Here is a 21,664-nt window from a genome sequence, read left to right as displayed (position 1 = left end):
TTTGAGGTGTCTGTCTGAGGTGATATTTTACAGGTCAAACACACATGAACTGGTTTAGATGCCAACATTTTTAGAAGTATCTGTAGTATCCATCATACAGATATTTCTCAACTCGGCCAGTAAAGTGTGAGGCGTAGGTCGTGATCTGGTGTGATGCCTGGTGATTGGGGTCCACCTGGGCTCCTGAGAAAGTGTAAAAAGTCTCCCCTCATTCCCCCAGTGGAAATAAAGTTTGCTTTCTGCTGTCAGATCAGCAGTGCTGGAAGGAAGCTATTAAAAAGGCGTACAGCGAGTGGCAGATAGATGCATGCTGTATGTTGCTGTATTTCTTAGACTGTGTATGAGGGCGGCATGCCCAAACTGCATTTTAGCACATTTTGTGTCAAAAACCTTTTCCATCGGCAGACGTGCTCTTTGAGTCACTAAAATATAATCAGACATCATAAAAATATGTTTTTTTAAAAAAAACAAAAACCCCCCACAAACCTCCGAAAAAAGAAAGCGGAGGGAAAGTGGAAAGCCTTCAAACCCCCGCTGATGGTGCCAGTCTTCTCTGAGCGGAGTAATACCGGCTCTGGGTGAGTAACCAGGACTGATAGGGGAGGGCTGCAATGCTGCAAAAGCGAGGAAGGCTGTGGCGTGAGCTGGCGGCTGCTGAGCAGGTCTGCAGGAGGAGGAGGAAATCCCACCATTCCCACCCAAATCTGGGCTGTCCAGAATTGTCCTTCTTGCACCAAGATTTGGCCAGCCTGCTGCTTCCCCAGCGCTCACACATTCCCAACCAACATCACCTTTAACAGAGAATATATTGGCAATATTTTGTGCTGCTCACACAGCTCTCCCTGTTGAAAGGCACGAAGTTCCCATGAAGCAAAAGGATTTATTTGCTGTATGCTGGGCTTGGGTTTTTTTGGTTAATTTATGGCTGTCAAGGAGGTTTTCTGATTGTAAAGTTACTTGATTTTATTTCATCAGATCAGTATACCAGGTTGGGGTGTGTGGGTTTGGAGTCCTTTATTTGCCTGATCTCCATTCTCTTGTCTTTTTGCCTATGGGGCCTTTGTTGAAGCCAGACGTGCAGTAGATGAGTCATGAACAGGAGGTGCAAACATTTGCTACTAGAAATAGAGAGCAGTATTTTCCTGTACAGTGCCAAAAATGAATACCCATTTACTGCTGCTGTATAAACATTGAACAAGTGCTGTTTATATTTATTAGAGCTGGATTTATAGACCACTTCCCTTTAGAGTAACAACCATTGTTCCTTTTTATGAGCTATTAAGAGGGGGAAAAACATTTCAGTAGCACTCCTAGTTGTAAGGCTTACTAAGGAAATGCCAGCTCCAAAACCTCCAGTACATTTGTGTTGTTCTGTTTGCTTCTGATTAGACTGCTGGGCTCTTCCATGCTGAGAGCTGAGATAGCAAACACAGTGAGGTTTTACATGTTTGAGGAGCAGCAGTTGAGTCACGCAAACAAAGCTTTGAACGTTGTTACTTGGGCTGAGCCTTAAAGGGTGACAGTATGTGAATGCCACGTGCTAATGGAGGTACTGGGGACGTGGTACCTCCCCACGTGCTAAGGGAGGGAGCTTACATCTTGATGCTCCGTGAAAAGGCCATATGCAGGTCCAGGCTTGTTTGAAGCCAGTCCCTGAGTATGCTTCACTTGGGGTCATCCTCGCTGGGCTGTTGAAGTGGGTCATGGCAAAGTCTTTAACTGCCCTCCCAGGTTTTGTTCCTGCTGAAGGTTACAGCAAGAGGTCTTCCAGTGATTTCGGTGGTGCAGGGCCAAGCCAACAGGTGGTTGTGCGGTCACAAGTTGTTATACCTCACTGAAACCTTGTCAGTGTGCCTTTTCCATCCACTCTGCCAGGATTTTGCGTAGCTAGCGATCAAGATTCAAACCTGTCCATGAGGGGTTTGAATTGGAGATGTGATAAAGTGCAAGGTGTGGGCAGTTTTTTGGGTCCCTGAAGGCAAGCGTACTCTGGTAGCTGGGATGGACCCCAGATGATTCAATGTAGGCAACCACACTGTAGCTGTCCCCACCTGAGCCCATCACCCTGGCTGCTTCTGGAGTCAGTGGCGAGGGAGAGGGACTTTCACAGGGCGTTGTGCTCCTTCTGCAGGAGGACAGACAGATCACCTCTGGATCTGCCTGTTCCTCCACTGACTCTTTAGGGAACCCAGGGTGACAGGCACAGCTGTAGGCATCTCCTGCAAACGTATGTGATCAGATGAATCCCATTCTGACACTTAAGTGATGTGCACTTCTCTTCCTGTTTTCCATTTCACTTTTTGAAGCTGAAGAGTATCTGGCAAACAAGGAACTGGTGATAAAAAAGGAGATGGAGCAGTGGGAAGAAAATACTGTTGCATAAATTGGTTGTGCAAGGATATGTGTTTTCCTTATGGAAAATGAGCATTCCGTATAAGTAGTTGCCCTTTTTTACTTCCCTGTGCATGTGTATTTGTAGCTTTACAATTATTATGCACCTTCATGACCCACAGAGACAGGAATCTTAACTTAAAGCTTTATGTCATTAATTTCTTTGTCATGTATGTAATCATTAGGATTAGAAGCTCATCCTATCCCAGCTACTTGCATCTTACCAGGGTACTTGTGACTTTATCTCCAACATTTTTACCTCCTTTTTTGGATCTGGGTGACTGATAGGTGACTCCATTCAGTATTCCAGTCCTTTCTTGCCTACAAAAAAAGTCACAATTTTCATTGTCATAAATGATTCATTCCCATCTGATCTTGAGTGTCCCTTTTTGACTATCAATGAAAAAGGCATAAAGGGATGCTCTGTGAAATGAGGCCAGGCTGAGCTTCCAGGCAGGGAGACTTGAGGGGAGAATTTGGCCTTTAGGTGACTCCTAAAACTTCCCAGTAAGAGTAGTTCTGCAATAATGTTATTAGAGTATGAACAGTATTGTCACAGGGCCCTGGACAGGATTAGCACTTTCAAGCACTGGAAAAATATAAAGGACAAAAAAAAACCCCAAAAGCAAATTAAATAAAACTCACCTTCTGTCCTAAGAGTTTATTGTGTAAATAGCCAGGTAAGAGGAATGGATGAGGTCTGTTTTGTCTTCCTGTGATGGGACTGTCTGAGAGATGCTCATATAAATCAGTGTTGCTTCCCTTTCTTTCCCAGAAGCAGAGGCTGCAGGGATCATCTAGTTGCTGAGGCTTTAGTCTGGGAGCTGGGGAATCTGTGTTCATTTTCCTGTTCTGCTCCAGGTTTCTATATAACCTTGGATAATGTTTCCTGTGATGGGATTCAGCTCAGGTACGCTGAGCTGCTGGAAAGTCAGTCATGGAGGGTACATCAATGTCAGGAAGAGAGAGAAGAATTTATCTTATGCTTTGAAAGAGAAGATGGTTCAGCTTCTGATTGTGCTGGTCCTCTCCCTGTCCACTGCTGAGGGATCCTTGACGTCCAGCTCCATAATCACATCTTTGAGATAGCTAAAGGAAGGAGAAAGAAGTCCATGACTAGCCCCACCTGGAAATTGGGGGCAGTAGCGCTTCTCAATAGTTACAGGTTTATTATCTGGGAGATGCTCACAGAAAAGGGAAAATAAGGAACACTAGTATGTTTTATTAATTTTTAACAAGGGTATGGAATTTTCAAAATGAAGTGCAGAAGATGTGTGAGTTCGGGCTGGAGAAGCCTTGGCACTGGCTCTCATGGTGTGTAAACAGGCATGCAGAGAACTTGCCCGCTGATGCTGCACAGTTCATTGTAGTGGGATGGGATGCTGAAACACAAATGGTCATCTGCTTGGGGCCCATTTTGTGCTCGCTCTCTGGTGTGAGGTGGTGGCTGATGGCACTTTCTGTGTTCTCATCCTGCAGGTTACTCTGGCCAGGACTTTGACTGGGCAGACTACCAGAAGCAGTGTGGAGCGGAGGCAGCGCCTCACCTGTGCTTTAAAAATGTAAGTTCTCTTTTTGCCTTTGCATTGCTCCTGTTGGTCCGTGTGAAACAAAATAGCTTGCACAGAGAAGCTGCAGCAAGGCTTTGGACAGTTCCCGCAGACCGCCGTGAGTCTGTCTTAGGAAGGCAGCTGGAGAGGTGTTTCAGGTCTCCATGCCTAAAAGAGGAAAAATGTTATCTTATTCTTGTCTTTGTCTGATTAATTTAGATTTCCTGCTGTTCATCTCCTCTCTGATTTTGTACAGCACCTAGCACAAGGAGGATATCAGCTGACCATTACAAGTAATGCAGGTGCTATTAAAAAAAACAACCGAACAACTAGGTAAAAAAATTGCATGATATCATCTGGCCCTCTTTACATTTTGGGTGTTTTCTCTGGTTCCTAGGGGGATACGTTTAACTAAACCAAACGTGATTAACAGCTAAGGTTGAAATTGTTGAGCTCAGAGTGTGAGAAGAGTGATTAACCCGCATGGATGCTCTGGTCTTTAGGACAGATCATGGGCCTCCTTGATACAGCAACAGTGATGTAAAGAGTGAGCAGCACATCATTACGCTGGAGGCCATCAAGGTTCAGAGCTTTGGAAACAGTCTTCTGCAGGCTGTTTCCTGGCAGCAGCAGTCTGTTGTGGCTTGATCCGACAGGTTCATCACTTGCTGGAAGGCAGATGTGCCTTTCTGCCTTTTCCAGTAACCTGGTGCTGCTCTTCATGCTCCCATCAACTGATGGAAGTTGAGATCCCATCAGTAACTGGAAATGTGGTGGTACCTAAAATAAGCGCAGAAGGGTCTGTAAAATAAAGCAATGTTGTGAACGGTGGACAAGCTGGTTACTCTAGGAGTTACACAGCCTTTCGCTGTACTCAGAAGTCACACGATGGGGGGACAGGATGTTTATGAAAAGCAGGGTGGAGACAGTCTCGCAAGACACCAGATATGTTGTTGCCTTTCATCTGTGGTGGCCCAAGGGCAGCCTGGCTTGGAACAGACCTTTGATGGTGAATTGATGAATGTGAATGCTTTTTGTTGATGAATTCAGAAGACCTGTATCATCAACAGAGTTTGACCTGGGAGCTGAGACTTCAGAGTTGATATTTGTTTGCCCCATTTATTGTGCCATCTTATGCAACACCCTCTGCCTCAAGGGAATTTGAAGATTTCTGAAAGTGCTGAGGGAAGCTGGTCAATGCTGTGTCCCACCAGTAGAGTAGGATGATTCTCATGTTTCTTTTCTTCTGCAAGCACACATACACCCCCCCCAACCCCCCCCTTTTTCTTTATATCTCTTTTCTTTTTGTCAGGTAATGGATCTGTGCTCTCAGCACTGGCAGCCTTGAGAATAGTCTCTGCGTAATATCCTCCAAAGATTAAATCAGGTCCAAGCACTTATTTTTTCCTCTTTTTTTTTTTTTTTTTTTTTTTTTTTTAAGGAAACATTCATCAGATGAACATGTGTCTGTTATTCTTTTGCTCTCGATAACACGATTCTCTGCAGAGAGATGTAATCTCGCTGTTGTCACTTGTGCAGCCTCCCTGGCAGGTCGTCCATTTGTTTCGTGGCTGTGAGCGGCTCTTTGGTAGAAGCTGTATTGCAAGCACATCTTCCACCTAGTGCAGCCAGACGTGGTGCTGGAAGTGGATATGCTGTAACTGTTTCCCTAGGGGGTATATTTAATGAGAAGAGGCAGTTATGAAATGGATTGACATGACCAAATGCTTAGTAAAATAAACTCCCAGCTAACTGTTTTGCCATTGATTCTGTATAAATTAGCCTCCAGCACCGAACTGCAATGAAAGGAGACGGTGTGATGATAAATGACGTTTCCTTGTTAGGCAACATAAAAGGCATTTAAACAAACTCACCTTGCTTCTCTGAAGTCCTGGCCATTGGCAGCTTTTACAGGGTGAAGCTGATCTGTGTACAGAGCAAGGCTTGCAACAGTCCGAGCAATATTTGAGACTAGCAGCATGTTCTTGGAAGGCCTCTTGATGAAAAAAAGACCAAATCAAAGTTTTTAGTCTCACAGAGAGCTCCCAGTGACTGTTTAAGGTGACATGTCTTAGGTGCTGTACAAATAGCAGAAGGGTTGAATTTGAATCTGGCTTCAGTTGCTCACATGGGGTTGCTGGATGAGAGGTTGGTGTCATTTTGAGCCAGTGACAATTAATACCCATCCTAATTATTATTGGTAGCCAAAATTTCAGCCAAAAGCGGGAACCTTTCCATGCTGCTGCATGCAAACAGAGGTGCAAATGCTCAGAGCTGGTATGTTGCAGAACAAGTGGGACAGAGGGGAGCAAAACGCAAGGAAAGGAAGCCATGGCATGGCCACAGGTATTGCATTAGTGTGTTTTCTGTGATAGTGGCGGTAGGATTCTTGGAAGGGACTGAGCATAAGCGAGAGGGGGCACTGAAAGGAATAGAGGTTAAGGATGGAACTGAGTGAAGAGTAGTTTGAGGCTTGGCTTGTGTAGGCTTTGGAGAGGATTGTGGGGTCTTGGGATACCTCTGCACTTCAGATCAGCTGCAGTGGTTACAAACTTGAGCTCTGGTTTGTTCCATTGGAGCTGAGCCATCCTGGCTCTGACAGGAGCAGGAGGGACTGGTCAGCAGCCTGCTGCTGTCATATGGCCAGGCCAGCGTTGGACAGAAGCAGTTTGCAAAGGCATACATTGGCCTACAGCAGTGGTACCTGAATGATTTGAATTGCAGCCTCTCTCAGGCTCCCACACACTTACCACAACAGGGGATGCTGCATTCTGGCAAGCTCATGACCCCCCATTTTGGTCCTGTGTTTCTTATTCGTGGTGGTAGCCCCTCATCTGGAGATCATTGCTGTAATATCTGGCTTGGCTTTGCCTTCACAGGAGAAGAGTGGGAGGGCAGTGGGTGCCTCAGATAACTTGCGAAAGACCTTTTTCTTTAGTGTTGTATTTAAGTGTACAGAGGTACTGCTGTGGCAGTAAATACAACTGGTTTCATCTACACCCACCTGCAACTTATGTACCTGCAGTCTGCAGAGAAAGACCTTGTACGCTGAGCATAGGTTACTGGGATTTCTCCAGCCTCAGTCAGCCTGGCCAACTAAATGTAGTTTCTCTGTTCTCAGGCAAGATGAGTTATTTGCTTTGCAAGGTTTCTCCTAGCAAGGTGAGAGGTGCTCAAGTGTAGGAGATCTGGGAACCCTCAGCATAATAGCCCATTAACAATGGTGGAAAGCAAATGCATGACTAGCAAGCATTCAAATATGCTTGCAGCTGGTGTGGAGTGACCTCCTCCCAGTTGCTGAGAGGTATGGATTGGAGTAAACCATGACATACATTGCTTCCTGATTTGTTGCCATCAGTGGTTATTTGTACGGGTGTATGGAGGGCTGACCCCAGCGGGACACCAGGTGCCCACCCCAGCCGCTCTCGCTCCCCTCCTCAGCCAGGCAGGGGAGAGAAAATACAACGATAGGCTCGTGGGTCAGGATAAGGATGGGGAGCATACTCAGCAGTTACTGTCATGGGCAAAATGGACTCGACTGGGAGAAATCAGTTTAATCTGTTACCAATCAAATCAGAGTAGTGTGATGAGAAGTAAAACCAAATCTTAAAAACACCTTCCGCCCACTCTTCCAGGACTCACTCCTGACTTTATCAACCTTCCCCCCACGAGCAGCACAGTCCCTCACCCGCTGTCCCTGCCACCCCTTCCCCCTCAGGGACAGGGCTCTTCACGCTCTGCCCTGCCCCAGCCTGGGGACCATCCCATGGGACACAGTCCTCCATGAACTTCTCCAACATGGGTCCCTCTTGTGGGTTCAGCCCTTCATGAACTGCCCCAGCGTGGGTCCCCCCACAGGGTGCTGCCCCCCAGGCACAGCCAGCCCCAGGGGTCCCCAGCAGGGTCCCCAGCCCTGCCCCAGCCCAGGTTCCTCCCCACAGGGCCACAGGTCCTGCCTGGAGCTGCCCCAGTGCCGCTGCCCATGGGTCACAGCCCCCTGCAGGCACCCTCTGTCCTGGGAGAGGGTCCCCCATGGGCTGTGGGGGGAATCTGCTCCCCCTGGGGCTCCACGGGCTGGGGGCACAGCCTGCCTGGCCAGAGGCTCCCCACGGGCTGCCGGGACATCTGCTCTGGCACCTGGAGCATCTCCTGCCTCCTTCTGTGCTGATCTGGGTGTCTGCAGGGCTGTTGCTGTCACGTATTCCCACTCCTGTCTTTGGCTGCAGTTGCCATTGTACATCAACTTTTTCCCTTTCTTAAATACATTATCCTGGAGGTGCTCCCACCGTCACTGACGGGCTTGGCCTTGGCCACTTGCAGGTCTGTTCTGAGGCGGCTGGCACTGGCTCCATCAGACACAGGGCGGGTTTCTTGCAGCTTCTCACAGAAGCCACCTCTGTAGCCCCGCAGCTACCAAAACCTTGCCACGCAAACCCAATACAGGTGTCCAGGGCTGCTCCATTTTGAATCTAAACGCCTTTGTGTCCTTCAGTGTATCCTGCACTTCCAGTGAATAGCAAACCATGCTAAATTTATGCTTCCCAGTGGACAGCCTAATTAAAGTCATGCAGTGCTGCAGTGCCCTGTTTCAGTATTGACTCTTGACTCTTTCAGACATCCTTCAGCCGTGGCTTTACCAAGAACATGAAGCTGGAGGCAGTGAACCCCTGGAACCCTGCAGAGATATGTGTCGCTTCTATCACCTCAGTTAAAGGACGGTTAATGTGGCTTCACCTTGAAGGTACGTGCTGTAAAGGCTTCTTGTGTTTGTGTGGTTCACTCAAACACTCTTTATTTTGTCGTTCATCTGCACAAAACTGCTTTATCCACATTTTTCGTTTTATACACATTGGACAATAATATGCTACAAAGAATTATCTTTCCCTGCTCTCTCCCTGTTCCTGTCTTCCACCTTCTGATCCACATGGACTTTTAGCGGCATGATCTTCCTTGATGATAGAAACCTCCTCCCTGCCATCATGACAGATCTCCATCCTAGGAATGGATGTTAGCCTCAGTTTGTGTAGCTGAGATGTCCACTGTGATTTCCAGCACACTCTCATGGGGTCTTCTAACCCCCTGCAACTTCTTCCCTTCTTTCCTTCCCTCCCTCCCTCCCTCCTTCTCTCTTTCCCTTTCTCCCTTCATCCCTTCTCATTTCACTCCTTTCTTCACCTAGGTCCATAAAACTTATGCAATATATGCTGTTTCTCACTGTGGTCATCACATGCTCACATCCCTCCTCCCTGTGGTTGTGCAGTTTCCTTCGCTGATCTAAGAGAGCTCTTGCAGGCAGTAACTCTATTATACAGAGTTTAGAAAGCCATCGCCCCATGGAGAACACTACCACCGTACAGGCAGTATTAGGAGAGTGCTGAAAAACTAGCAGACCATAATACCGTATCTTAACTTCCATTTCCACCTTTCTTGAAACGAGGTATACAGATGAGCTCATTTTTTGTAAGGTTTTGCTCTTGGGACTTTCTCAATTCAACTGGCAAGGACTTCTTATGTAAGTGTAATTTAGAATAACACAGGGATTCTTCTTACTATTGCTTTAAAACCAGTATTATTTGTAAAGTCACTGAGAGCAGAAAGCCATGCTCATTGAAGTGTTTTCATGGGCACTGTGATAAACCATCAGTTGTTGTAGCATGTGCCATTGTGACAGCATTGTTTAGTTTTTACCCATCAAGGTAACACACTATTGTTTGAAGCTACTGGCTTCATCTATAAGGGATATAAGAGCTTCAGTTTACTCTGAAATCAATCATAATTGGGTCAACATAATGACAAATGTAATATGCTTCTTTACTTTCTTCTGGAGAGCCATGAAAATATCAAAGGCACTTCTGGTGTCCAGCTCATCACCAACCTCTTTAATATCTGCGCTTCTGCCTCTTGATGAATGCAGAAGGCAGATATGCCATCCCTTGTGCTGCCAGCCCTTACACAGTCAAACCCCAGCATCTTACTGGAACCCTCCCATCTGCAAAATAAAATTCATTTGGTTAAGCTACCATGCCGGTTCAGGGAGACGTAATGTTGAAACACCCCTTTGTTTGGAATCCTGTGCTGATAGGTAGATCCTGTGCAGCTCAGCTTACGCATTTCTGGTAGATGCTGATTGGTATTTCAAGGTATCCCTGAGAGACTTGGCCAATGAAAGAGCAACATCTCTTAAACACTCGTGATGTACAACCCCAGGAGATGGCTTGTTGGCTTGGTGAGATGGGAGGAAGGCAAGGCACAGTCGTGTTCTGCAGCTCAGGGAGTAGTGCGTGTCGTTGGTATCCCAGACTTATAAGAGAAGGAAAGGATGGGGAGAAATGAAGCTTGTGCTGGGCTCCAGGTCAGAATGTTGCCCTGCAGAGAGCTGAATCAAAAAGAAAGGGAGTAAGTCTTTTAAGTCAGTGACACCTGCTTGCTCCATGGGAGCTCTGTAGCAGGAGGTGGGAGGGAGGAAAGGAGTCACCCATGGCTTCTCTGATGGCCCATGAGGTCAGTCTGCTGGCTCATGGGTAGTTTTCCTGAAGTGCATTAAATTCAGACCGCTGTCAAGATTGTTTCCTCAAAAACAGTGTGAACCCTCATTCTGAGAGATTGATGCAGGGTTGGTTTTTTTAGCTCTTCCAGGGAAAACAGTTAGGAAAGAGTTAATGTGAGTACAAAACGTTGTGAGCACATGATTTCAGGAAGGGACAGAGGAACAGGGGTTATAAGGGGTTCTTGCAGATATCCTTGCAGATATCTTGCAGTTATCAAGGGGTACTTGAGATGAAGTATCAAACCTGATCTGCACAAAAGGTCACCTTCACTCATCCGCAAGATGGTCAGCACTCAGTGTTTTGGGACTGGAAGCCAGTGGAAGCCGATTGGTGATTCTTAACTGTATTGCTTCATCGTTACCTGGCACATCTCCTTCAGCATCATACTGCATTGATTATGATAACCCAAGAAGTATTTCGGCATGTGACAGCGTGCGGTGCAGTTTGTACAAGAGGAAAGGTCTCCGATCAAAGCCCTTCAAGTTAGGAAAAACATGTTCAGGTAACCCAAAGTGCCTCATTTGTGCTAGCAGCTTGCTCTAAAATATAAGAAAGGCAGGTGTTCAGTGGTGTTTAGCTCTACGGAAGTAGCATTATATGGTAGACAAGGCTTTCCTGATGCCTCCGTGATAAATCCCATTCTCAGAGATTTATAACGCAGTTGCTACCCAAAGAGAGATTACTCCTGACCTAAAGTTTGGCAGGCCAAATCCTTTGTGCTTCTCGTGTCTTTGCTGCTAAGCCTCGCAGTTTGTGCTGGCTGAGATCTGGGGAGAGCAGAGCTGTAGGCGAGCTCCTGAATGCAGCAGAGCTGGGGGATGTAGGAGAGCTGTATTGTCACCCTTCTCCGTCCCTGATGTACGGCTGTCACCACAGGCACTTTGTCTCCTCTGTGATTATCTCCAGCATACAGAGCAGGTATGATTTTGCATTTGGTAGAGCTGTGTGGAATAGCTGGTTTTGATTTTTTTTTCATCTAAGATAACTGATTGCCCTCTGACTCTGAGGCAGCAAAAGCTCATCTGCAGCCTGGTCTGGGTGTGGGGTACATGTTAAAGAGCTGGAATCAACGCTTGTTTGAAAATTCAGTTCTCACTAACTGTTGTTGACTTCACACCCATCTGGTCAAGGAATCTGACCCATTTTGGCAGCTCCCCTTCTTAAATGGCCAGGTGCCTTCACTTTTATAGGCAGATTTTATAGGGTTTGGGAATCCGTCTTCCCCTGCCCTCCCCAAGCTGTAGTACTTTCAGAAGGACTCAGTGTTCACTAAACTTTTGTCCATTATAGTGAATAGGAAGCATTGTTTCTTGGGTCTTAAATTAACTAGTCCTCCAGGATCCTGGATAGAAGCAGGGAGAGGGCCACACACTCCCACCTTGCTCCCCTCCCTCGTCTCTTTCTCCATCCCTTTTACTCTTTCAGTTTCTTAAAGGATGCTTTTTACAACCTATGTGCATCTCCTTGTCTTTTGAGTTCTGATATATAGCTGCCTTTACGCTTGGTTTATATCTCGATACCAGGAATAGAATGTTCTGTAGTAAAAGGAAAAGATGCAAAGGACTGCAAAAATGAAAAGAAATCTTTGCTGCTGTTGAAGTACATGACTACAGTATTCACAGTGTTGTGCTAAAACTAGGCATTAAAAAAAAACCCCAAACCCTGCTTGCAGAGTTGTAAAATAAATGTGGCTTGAACTGTGGTGGCATGTTTTTTTGACTCCATTTATACACTATTGTTTCTAACTGATTATTTATATTCTGGTAGCAGCAAGACTCCCCAACTACCATGGGAGCCCACTGCTGAAGACCTCGGGTCCCACCATTTATCACAGGCACATCTGAAGCTTTCATTGTTGCCCTCCCAGTTTCACTGTTTGACAGCCCAAACTGCAGCCATAAAACAGGACACAGTAGTTAAGCAGCGTCGAGTTAGACATGAGGGAACATTGCTTAATAAATCACGCTTTGTACAGTAGCAAAACTCTGTAAACTTCAGGGCGAGCATTAAATGAGCAGCAGTATAGTTCCCCTGTGGTGGAAGAGAAGCATAGGTCTGATCCGATGCTGTGCGCATCCCATCACTTTCTGCTACTTTATTACTCATCATCTGCATTGTTAATTTTTACTGGTTCATTTTAGATTTTAAAGCTGAAGCTTTCTGGTGTGAATTTATACAAGTAATAATGTACACTCTCTGCACAGCCTAGGAATATGAGGAAAACCCTTTTGTTAATCACTTCTCCAGGGAGATTTTCCGTAATTTTCCCTCGGAGAGTTTTCTAGAGTTGCTGCTCTATTCTGCCCATCCTACAAGATTCACAGCAGGAGGTGGAGATTTTCCTCACCTTGTTTCCAATCTCCCTGTTCTTTTCTTTTCCATGTAACCTCTCAGGTCTCATGGACATTTCTTAGTCTAAGAAGATGGTAGCATAAAATGCAGCAAATGAAACTAATGAGTCTCAAACAAGCTGTTTCCTACTTACATGAGTGAGGCCAAATGAAGCAGTGAGATGCTGGAAGTGGAAGGCAGGGTTATCAGTTACCAGGGGGCAGAAACAGTGCCCGGGAGGACAGAGTAGCTATGACTGTGTCTTATAAGAGGAGTAGGAGTTGCAGGAGAACAGACGTTGTGGTGTTTCCTTGCTTGTCAGGGTGGCTGCATCTGTAAACGCCAAAACCAGAATGTTTGTGTCACATCTGTAGTTGTTTGCAAGTGGGAAAGTACATTCAGTCTGCTTATTTGGTCAGAATGACACTGTAGAGCAGTTAAGTTACAGTGATGAAAATAGTGGATTTTTCCAGGTCTGGTGAGATTTCAGTGGGGACTGTGTTGTTCTCTTGCTCTGTTTAGGTCTTGATCCATGGCTTGCTCTCTCTCTGCATTTCTTCCCACTTATTTCAGCAGTTCTCACATTAGTTCCTTGGATGGATTTGTGGTGTTAGGTGAAAACGTTTTGCCCACTGAACAGCTTTCATCAGGTTCAAACTGAGCAGTGACCTCTTGATATTTTCTCATGGAAGGAAATGGTTTTGCAGGGAATGCCAGCTGCTGAGATCTTGCATTGAGTCTCCACTGCTTGTATGAGCAGATTGTGTCCTGTATCACGAGCCTTCATCCCTTCCTCTTCCCTTCCCCATATCCCAGTGAAATAGAGACTGCATCTTCAATGTATAATGCGTGAACATGATGCGGGGCTCAGAGAAATACCACAAAGACATCTGTGCATCTACACAGACATCATGACTTCATTTTTTTAATTACTTCATCCAGCAGTGTGAGTGCCAGCACCTATTTTCCTGCTTGCTTTGGGTTTTCATACAGCCACGCACTCTCAAAGTGCATCAGGTTTATTACTAGAGACAAGATTGATCCAAATGCTGTGTCTCAGCCTCGATGCCTTTCCCATCACAAAGTTCAATTACTGTTTCAATTACACTGCAAGCCCTTGATGAACATTCATTAGTGGGAAGTTCCCTGTAGTCATCTAGCTGTGCACAGTCAAACACTGCTGCCGTAAGCAGGAGGCAAAGATGCTGTAACAGATGCAAAGGCAAGGATGCTGCAGGGGAAGCTGCTGATGCTTTGGTCTCTTTTATTAGAAGATCATCTCATGCTGGTGCTGGAGATACGGGTTCTAGGATGGAAATGGCAGGAGGGAGTGAAGCTGCTGGCCAGGCTGTACTGGCACAGATGGACTTGAATTGGAGTAATTAAATGGTGTCTTGACTCAGGACCCAGAGTTGTTTTCAAAAGAACTGAAAGCCAGTGGGAATATTTCCATTTGCTGGAGTGGGCTTTGAGTGTGACCCACATAAACCAAGACAGGAGAATGTCTTGTAAAGGAGGCATAATAACCAAACTGCAAGAGATTTGCTTTAAGCAGAGATTCTCAGTGGGCTTTGGAGTCAGTATTGTGCCAGAGGTATCAGTGCATCTGTCCCACTTGGGGTTTTTGTACTGTCTCTCCCTTGCTGGGTGATCAGCTCATGTTTCATGTGCAGTGAAGAGCCCTAGGAGAATCCATGGCACATCTAGACAGAAAAGTGGCCGTCTCCCACCCTTAAAATCAGTGACTCGAGGGCAGAACGACACAAAAAAGCTTTGGGGGACATCGGGGCATGAAGGCTTGTCTCATCAGCTACCATCCTGTTAAAGCCCATATACACTCTCTTACCATTAAAGAGCAAGCACCCAGCAAGTTGCTGCTAACTGGCTTGTGCAACTCTACAACAAAGCTAGAGGTCAGTCAGGCCATCTTGCTGGGGAAAGTCACGCGTGTTTAACCTTACTGGCTTTTGCCTTCTTCACTGCGCACCCGTAGAGTGCTCTTAATGGGGATTTTCTCTGGAATCACGTTGCGCTGTGAATGCAACAGCCTTATCATTGCTGTCTGTGCAAAACTGAAGATGAAATGATGCCTGATTTTGATGCAGGGAAGCAGATTTATTTTCACGTGTTCCATCATTTGCTTCCCTTGGTTCATGATGAATGCTTGAATGGCTCTGAGCTTGGTATTCCCGTGTCTAAATTACGTTATAAATTTGTGTTTATAGGTTTACAGATGCCCTCCCCAGAGTACATAGTTGATGTAGAGTCTATGGACATTTTCCCCGTGGGCTGGTGTGAAGCGAATGCTTATAACCTAACTCCACCACACAAAGCTGTTTGTAAGTACATGGAAACCCCCAGCAGCTTAGATATTACTTCAGCAGATATACCAGAGAGTTTGTCTTACGTTTGTAATCCTATTCTTGAAACTACCAACCTAACTAGCAGCCTAGTAGTTAACTAGGCTGTAAATGTACTGTAATAAATAGTAATCAATCTCATTAGTGACCAGACGCTGCAGCACTGGTTTTATGCAATTTGTACTTGTCTGTGTGATCAGCCCCTCTAAAAATGAAGTTGTTGGTGCTGGGAAGGGGTGGTAGGTGGTTTGGGGTTGCAGAGTTGTGGGTTTGTGATGGCGTTGCCAGAGTGAAACCAGGTTTCGTTGCGCTGAAGCAGGTTCATTTGGGCAGCTGAGTGAATTAGGGGGACACAACCTCAAATTGGAAAAAAACCCCATAAAATACAGGGTGGAATTGACATAAAGAGGCCATCTAGGTGCTCCCCCTCCAAACTGGGATCTGCTCCATCTAAATTGAGAAATGTTTGCTGGCCTTCTCTGGTGGCATTTCTGCCCCTTCCCAGGGTATCTATCCCATTATTTCACTGCCCTTATCAGCCCAGAGATTTCCCTAGTGTTTAATTTAAATCTCTCCCAGCACAAGTAAGCCCATAGTGTTTTGTCCTGCCTCCAGTGTGTATTAAGATGAATTTCTTCCCTTTCCATTTGCATTTGAAGGCAGTTCATGAGTGCTCAGTGGCTTGGTGTTGTTCTCCTGTTCCTCGCAGAAGCTATCCAACCCCAATCTTAAGCCACCAGATGAAAAATTAGCCTCACTGTTTATATTAATTAACATCTGAAAGGCAAATTTTAAGATGTGTCAACCCTTTTGAAGAGTTAAATATGCTTAAGTTAAAAATCAGGCAGCCGGGGCCTAATTTGAGAGAATACTGCTATGGCAACATTATGCAGCCTTATTGCAATTTATAGCTAGGGATAAATTATGCTGAAGGTAATCATGCTTGTAAAATGTAATCTTATCCATATGTGTTTCTGTATGGAAAAATATTTGTGTTTTTATTTTAATTTTTTTTTGTACTGATCCCATAAAACACAGTATTAGCATTCCAGAGGAAAGATTAAATGTATTATTACATCTTTAAAGTAGGTTTTAATGATGTAGTGACTTACTTAAAAAATACCAAGAAAAGATGGCGATAGTAATTAAGTACCATTTCATTGTGTTACAAGTCATTTTATAGTCAGTGCATTTATACAGCTTTTTATGCATTATGGGTATACTTTATAGGATAGAAGGGTACAAAACTATTTTTTTCTTCCTTGCTTCATTTTTGCAGTGCGAAGGAAGAGAAGAATTGCAGTTGTGCAACCCGAAAAGCAGTAAGTTTTTGTTACTTAAGGTGATGTTTTTACAGGGATGCATCAGGTCTTCCAGGGGAGATAATACACAGCAGCTAAATGACTTTGCAAACTCCTGCCCAGATACTGCAGCACAGTCAACAAGAGGATTCTTTTAAATCTAAAATATTTGTGAGCATATTAGAAAGTCTTTGTAATAGAATTTTTTCACTGGTTGGAAACTGCATGGCCAGTGTTTGATGGTCAGTAAGGGATGCTTATGAAAGACGGACATGTGCCAGGACGGCATTTCCCTATCTACCCCTTGCAGTTTCTAGAAACAAGAATTTAAGGGATTTAAGTGTGAATATTTGCAGCCTGAAGGGCTAAAGCTCACAGACCAGAGTATATTTTTGGAGGAGGTGTGGAGCTGGCTCCTTCTTCTGCAATATGCTGGCCCTAGGCTGTGGTAAACCATGTGGAAGTGGGGTTGCATTTGAGGTATCTCCTCCTTTTCTCAGTCCAGGCAGGTGCTGGTGTGTCTCTGGGTCCAGCCTGAAAGCTGGTTCTGCCCCTTTGTCCTGCCTGACACTATGAAATAACACTGAATTGCTGTTTTAACAGGTTACCTTCCACAGTGCCTGTTGAGAAAATACCTCATGACCTCTGCCCCGTTCCTCAGCCAGACACAACAGGTAAGGCTGCTGGGCACTAGCAGCATCCTTATTTCAAGGACCCGTTGCCTGTGTGGAGGGGGATGACCACCAAAAGGGAGCAAGTGTGTTGTACGGGTGGGGAGATGGAACCTCATCCCCCATGGGGTGTGAGGCAGTGTGGACCCACCAACAGTGCGAGGAGTCTCTGATGTACAGCATGTGAGGGTGTGAGCCTACATGTGTGAACACTGTGTCTTGCTGGGGTTATCCGAGTTCCCCTGCAGCTTGTCCAGCTTGTCCATTTCAGCTAATGATGTTGGGGCCAGGCTAATGAAGCCCTGGTAGAGATGGATGCGACTTTTTAATTGGCATCAATGAAGTTGCTTACACCAGGACTGAATGGGTCCCAGTGTTAGCATCAGGACTGTGTGGGCATGTCTGCTACTTCTGCTAAAAGCAAATTTTTCTCCCCTGTAGCAATGGCAGGAGATTCTGAGTGCAGTATTCATCTAGTTAATTGTGTAGACCCAGCAGGAGGGGCAGCATTTAACTCACTTGATTTCAGCAGATGGCAGGACACACATTGGCATCCAAGCCAACATTCCAGGGCCCTTTTACAATCAAATGGGGAGAAATAGGCTCTTCTTGGGTATGATAACCAAAAAGTGGATAACCACTTGGATGGCATATGAGCTGCATCTAGAAGTACCCACTTCTCTCCATGGGCTGTAAAGGAGCCCGGAGTAATTAACCCAGACAAAGAAAGTTGCTCTGTAGACCCGTGTTGGGTCAGGGGAATGGCACCGCCATGCTTACTGGGTAGGACGGTAGCTGAGGAGGTGTTTGTAGACCTCTCCACTTGAATGCTCTCCCTGAGCTGATTCCGTATCTGTGAGAGGCAGCTAATATATTCATTTTCTGGAAAGCTGCAACCGAGTCACTCACATCCATTTGCAATGTGAGTTACAAAAGAGCCTTGGGTCACGTTATGAATGAAATCCTTTTGCGATTCTTCTTTCAGTAGGGTGTGCAGCCAAATCAGTTGCTGTTAAAAGCACTTGCTTTTCCTGTGTGGGATGGATTTGAGCAGCAGAGACTTCTCTACCTTCTATGTCAGGGTTCTGGGCCTCCTTTACTCTTCTCCCCTTCTTCCCACATCTAGGAGGAAGAAGAAGGGCCCTTGATTTATTATACAGAAGTGCTGCACACACGTCAATACTACTTTCTCCTTGCAGGCACCATCAATGGGAGATACTGCTGCCCCCAGCTCTACATCAACCACCGCTGCTTCTCAGGTCCATATTTAAACAAAGGCAGAATAGCAGAGCTACCTCAGTCTGTCGGACCTGGCAAGTGCGTGCTGGTCCTTAAAGAGGTATGGCTCAGCTATCTTTTGGGGGCATTTCAGGGGACATCATGTGTTGCTAGGCCCAGAATTTGAAAAGAATGCACCTAAAATTGTCCTGGAGCTCTGTAGTAGTTTTCATAAATCAGAAATGCAAGATGGGAAGAGGGGGTAGGTATATTTGTGTGGTTTTTGATGGGAGAGGTGATGTTTTTGAGACATGGGGAGTTCTGTTGGTTGGGAGCAAGTTTTGTCTAACTGTGTGCAAGAGAATTCATGTTCTGACCAGAGCGATCCCCAGTGAGGGCCTTTGTGGGTGTTGCCATCAACCTGTTTCTCAGCACCCACGACGCTGTTGGGCCAGCAGTTTCAGTGTGGGTGACACCTTTATGTGATCATGGTCCAATGGGGCCCAAGCCATCGAGATCTAAGGAGAATAGGACAGAAAGCCAAGCAGGGGTGTGTGCGATGTGCTGAGTGAAAGCTGTGGTGTGCCTAGCTCTTGATGAATGTGAATGGGTTAATCCCACACAGCAGGGATGACAGAGCACCACCATCTATTCACTTCATCCTGATCCCATCAGTGCTTGCTTTGGGCCAAATCCAGAGTATTGAGCGCTTGCTGTTGACCTCGGAGAAAAGCTAGCTTGTCTGAAAAAATGCACAAGTACTTTCCACAAAGATTTTGGCCTATATACATATGAAAGGCAAGGTGACTGCAAGTGGCAGAGGACAGCAAGATGGTACTGTTAGATAAGCAGGGTGCCTATGGTGCCTTGGACACCATTGTTTGACTTGGGCCTTCTAGAAATCCAGATCTTCCAGCTTTCAGGTCTGTATCTATATGAATCCCCCTTGACGTGGTTGCAGGGGCATGTCTGAGCTCCCTCTGCCCTTGCTGGAAAAGCATGGGAACTTCTAGGTGTTCATTTATCTGATGTATTGACAAGGTCATCAGTGCCCAGCTCAGGATGTTTGCAGTTGTCTGAAATGAGATGAATCGCAGCCCTTAACAGAAACACCTAAAAGACGAGGTTCCTCCCAAATCGCCCACCAGTTTTGAAAAAAACTCTGTACTGTACTGTAGAGTGACTCTTGTATCCCCATTCGCTTCCTCATCACCTATGTGCACTGCTTTATACACAACAGCACTGCTGGTGGTCTCACATGGTTAAAAGCTGCGCCATGAAGAGAGCCCAGTAACCCAGCTGCCCGTGCAGGTGGGACACTTGGGTCTCAAGGAAGCTAGTCAGAAATAACCCTCAGCACAAAGCAGCATAAAGTGGTTGCAGAGCAAAAGTTGACAGCTGCCACGTTTGAAACCAAGTCCATAGCGGCTTGCTGATGTGGAGCGTTAGCAATCTGCTGCTGCTTGGGAAAAAGGCGATGAAAAAGCAACATGGGGGAAACATGAGGCATGCAGAGTCAGTACTTATGCTAATGTTTCTTCCTCCTCGCCTCCTGGAATTTGGATTTTGAAAACATGAGCAGTGCAAAGCTTCTGTCAGGTCCTCCCCTAGTATCTTAGGGCTTTGCTGCAGAGACTAATACCGCCTTCTCCAAATTCCTCAGGAATTTGACCAATTACCAACTGTGGAAACCAACCTGAGTTTCCTGCAGAAAGCCTATTCTCTTTTGCTCTGCCTCCTTACAGAATTGCTTGCTGAAGGAGTAAATAGCAGTGTCAGTGAGGCATGGGCATCTTGCTTTTGGAGACATGAATGACTTCCTAAGGAGCGGGACAATGGCAATGGCCCAGCATTGGTCAGATAAATTCAAGGTCATTCTGACCACAGTGACCAAGTCCAAATTTTGGAAAGGGTAAAGGGAAGACACTCAGCGTGTTGCTGTAGGGGAGGTACACCTGGTTCCTGTCAGCTGCTGCACAGATGAGAGAGGTGTTAGCAGCTCAGAGAACCGTGGGCAGCGGGGAAGATAAGGGTGCCCAGTATGTGGAGGATGCAACAAGTGGCAAAGAAGACATCCCTGCATCAAGATGAAGATCTGTAGTAGCTGCCAGAGCACCCAGAAGGACTGCAGAGCTGAGTGGTGAGAAGACTGCAGGAGATACTTCCTCCAGCCCAAGACCACAGCCACAAGGCTTTGTACAGCTGAAGAGCTCACAAGGGTCCTCGTCTCTCTGGACCCAGTCACAGTGCTGAGCTTGATGCCTTAGTCTTGCTTTACACCCACTGATGATGTGGCCGCAGGAATGCAAATGCATTGTAATTATCTCTCTCTCACTATATAGGAAAATTGCAGGCCATTGTAAATTATGCATCAGCATAACTTGTCTGGAATAGATAAATTATACATGGGCTTTACTTTGGCAACACACAGGGGAGGGTGGGAAAGACAACTGAAAACAACAGCTACAAAGGAACAGTGGAGTCAGTAGTGGTCTGGTGAGAGCTTTTTAAATCACCCGGGTCTCCAGCCGTAAGTCACAGCCTTCAGAGACGCTCAAGTTAAAAGTCTGTGCCAGTCACCAGCCAGTTCACAGTGGGCAGCAGGCTCTGTGACAGAGCTGCTGCTGTGTTTGGCACCAATGGAAACCCTACTCTAAAAACAGCTGAACAACCAAACCTTGCCCCATTTTCCAGCCTGGATTGCCTAAGGCAAGAAGAGAGCAGATGTCCTCTCCCCACTAGCACCAGGTGATAGAAGACCTTGCTCCTGGCTGGGTGCTGAGGGAGGTAGCTCCCCATCCTCTAGCTTCCTTCACAGTCAACCATGAGGGTTGTATCAAAAAATGCAGCACAACTGTACTTCATGACGCTTCTCAGCATCAGTCCTTCCTTTCCTCCATCACTAATGCAGTGAAGCATCATCCTGGATCCAGCTCCAAACAAACTGGTGCTACTCACCTGCATGCTAATGGTGAGGTAGCTGTGGATCAGTACTGGTTGCTTCTGGGTTAAACAAGGTTAGGAGATACCCTCGTAGTGTGGAGTAGGAGCATCTTCTCCTGTCTGAGTAGTGTGGGCTGTTCTCACCTGGGGTGTTGGGAGAGAACCAGCTCAGATAGCCTTGCTTTTGTGCAGCACCTCTTTTCCAACAGAACAGGCATTTCTGCTGAGTTCTGCATTTTTACCGCATCCCCCGGCTTTCTGCACAATTGCTTTGTCCTCCTGTTGGGTTCAGAGGTTGTGAGCTCTGCACAGAGGAAACTGCTAAGGTGCCCCAGAACGGCAGCCCTTGAG

General features: G+C 46.1%; 1 protein-coding gene across 2 annotated transcripts in view; it reads left to right on the top strand.

Annotated features, from left to right (window-relative positions):
* Nucleotides 1-21,664, top strand: part of SFMBT2 (Scm like with four mbt domains 2) — a 122,523-nt gene that overhangs the window by 75,228 nt on the left and 25,631 nt on the right. For both annotated transcript variants that reach the window (XM_005446200.3, XM_055711470.1), the window contains 6 exons: nt 3,871-3,953; nt 8,556-8,682; nt 15,046-15,159; nt 16,460-16,502; nt 17,085-17,155; nt 18,352-18,491. In XM_005446200.3, the coding sequence (XP_005446257.1) occupies nt 3,871-3,953; nt 8,556-8,682; nt 15,046-15,159; nt 16,460-16,502; nt 17,085-17,155; nt 18,352-18,491 (578 nt within the window). The remainder of the gene's footprint in view (nt 1-3,870; nt 3,954-8,555; nt 8,683-15,045; nt 15,160-16,459; nt 16,503-17,084; nt 17,156-18,351; nt 18,492-21,664) is intronic.

The sequence above is a fragment of the Falco cherrug genome, chromosome 5, assembly GCF_023634085.1.
Source record: "Falco cherrug isolate bFalChe1 chromosome 5, bFalChe1.pri, whole genome shotgun sequence".
Lineage (NCBI taxonomy): Eukaryota > Metazoa > Chordata > Aves > Falconiformes > Falconidae > Falco > Falco cherrug.
This window is presented reverse-complemented; position numbering and strand designations above follow the sequence as displayed.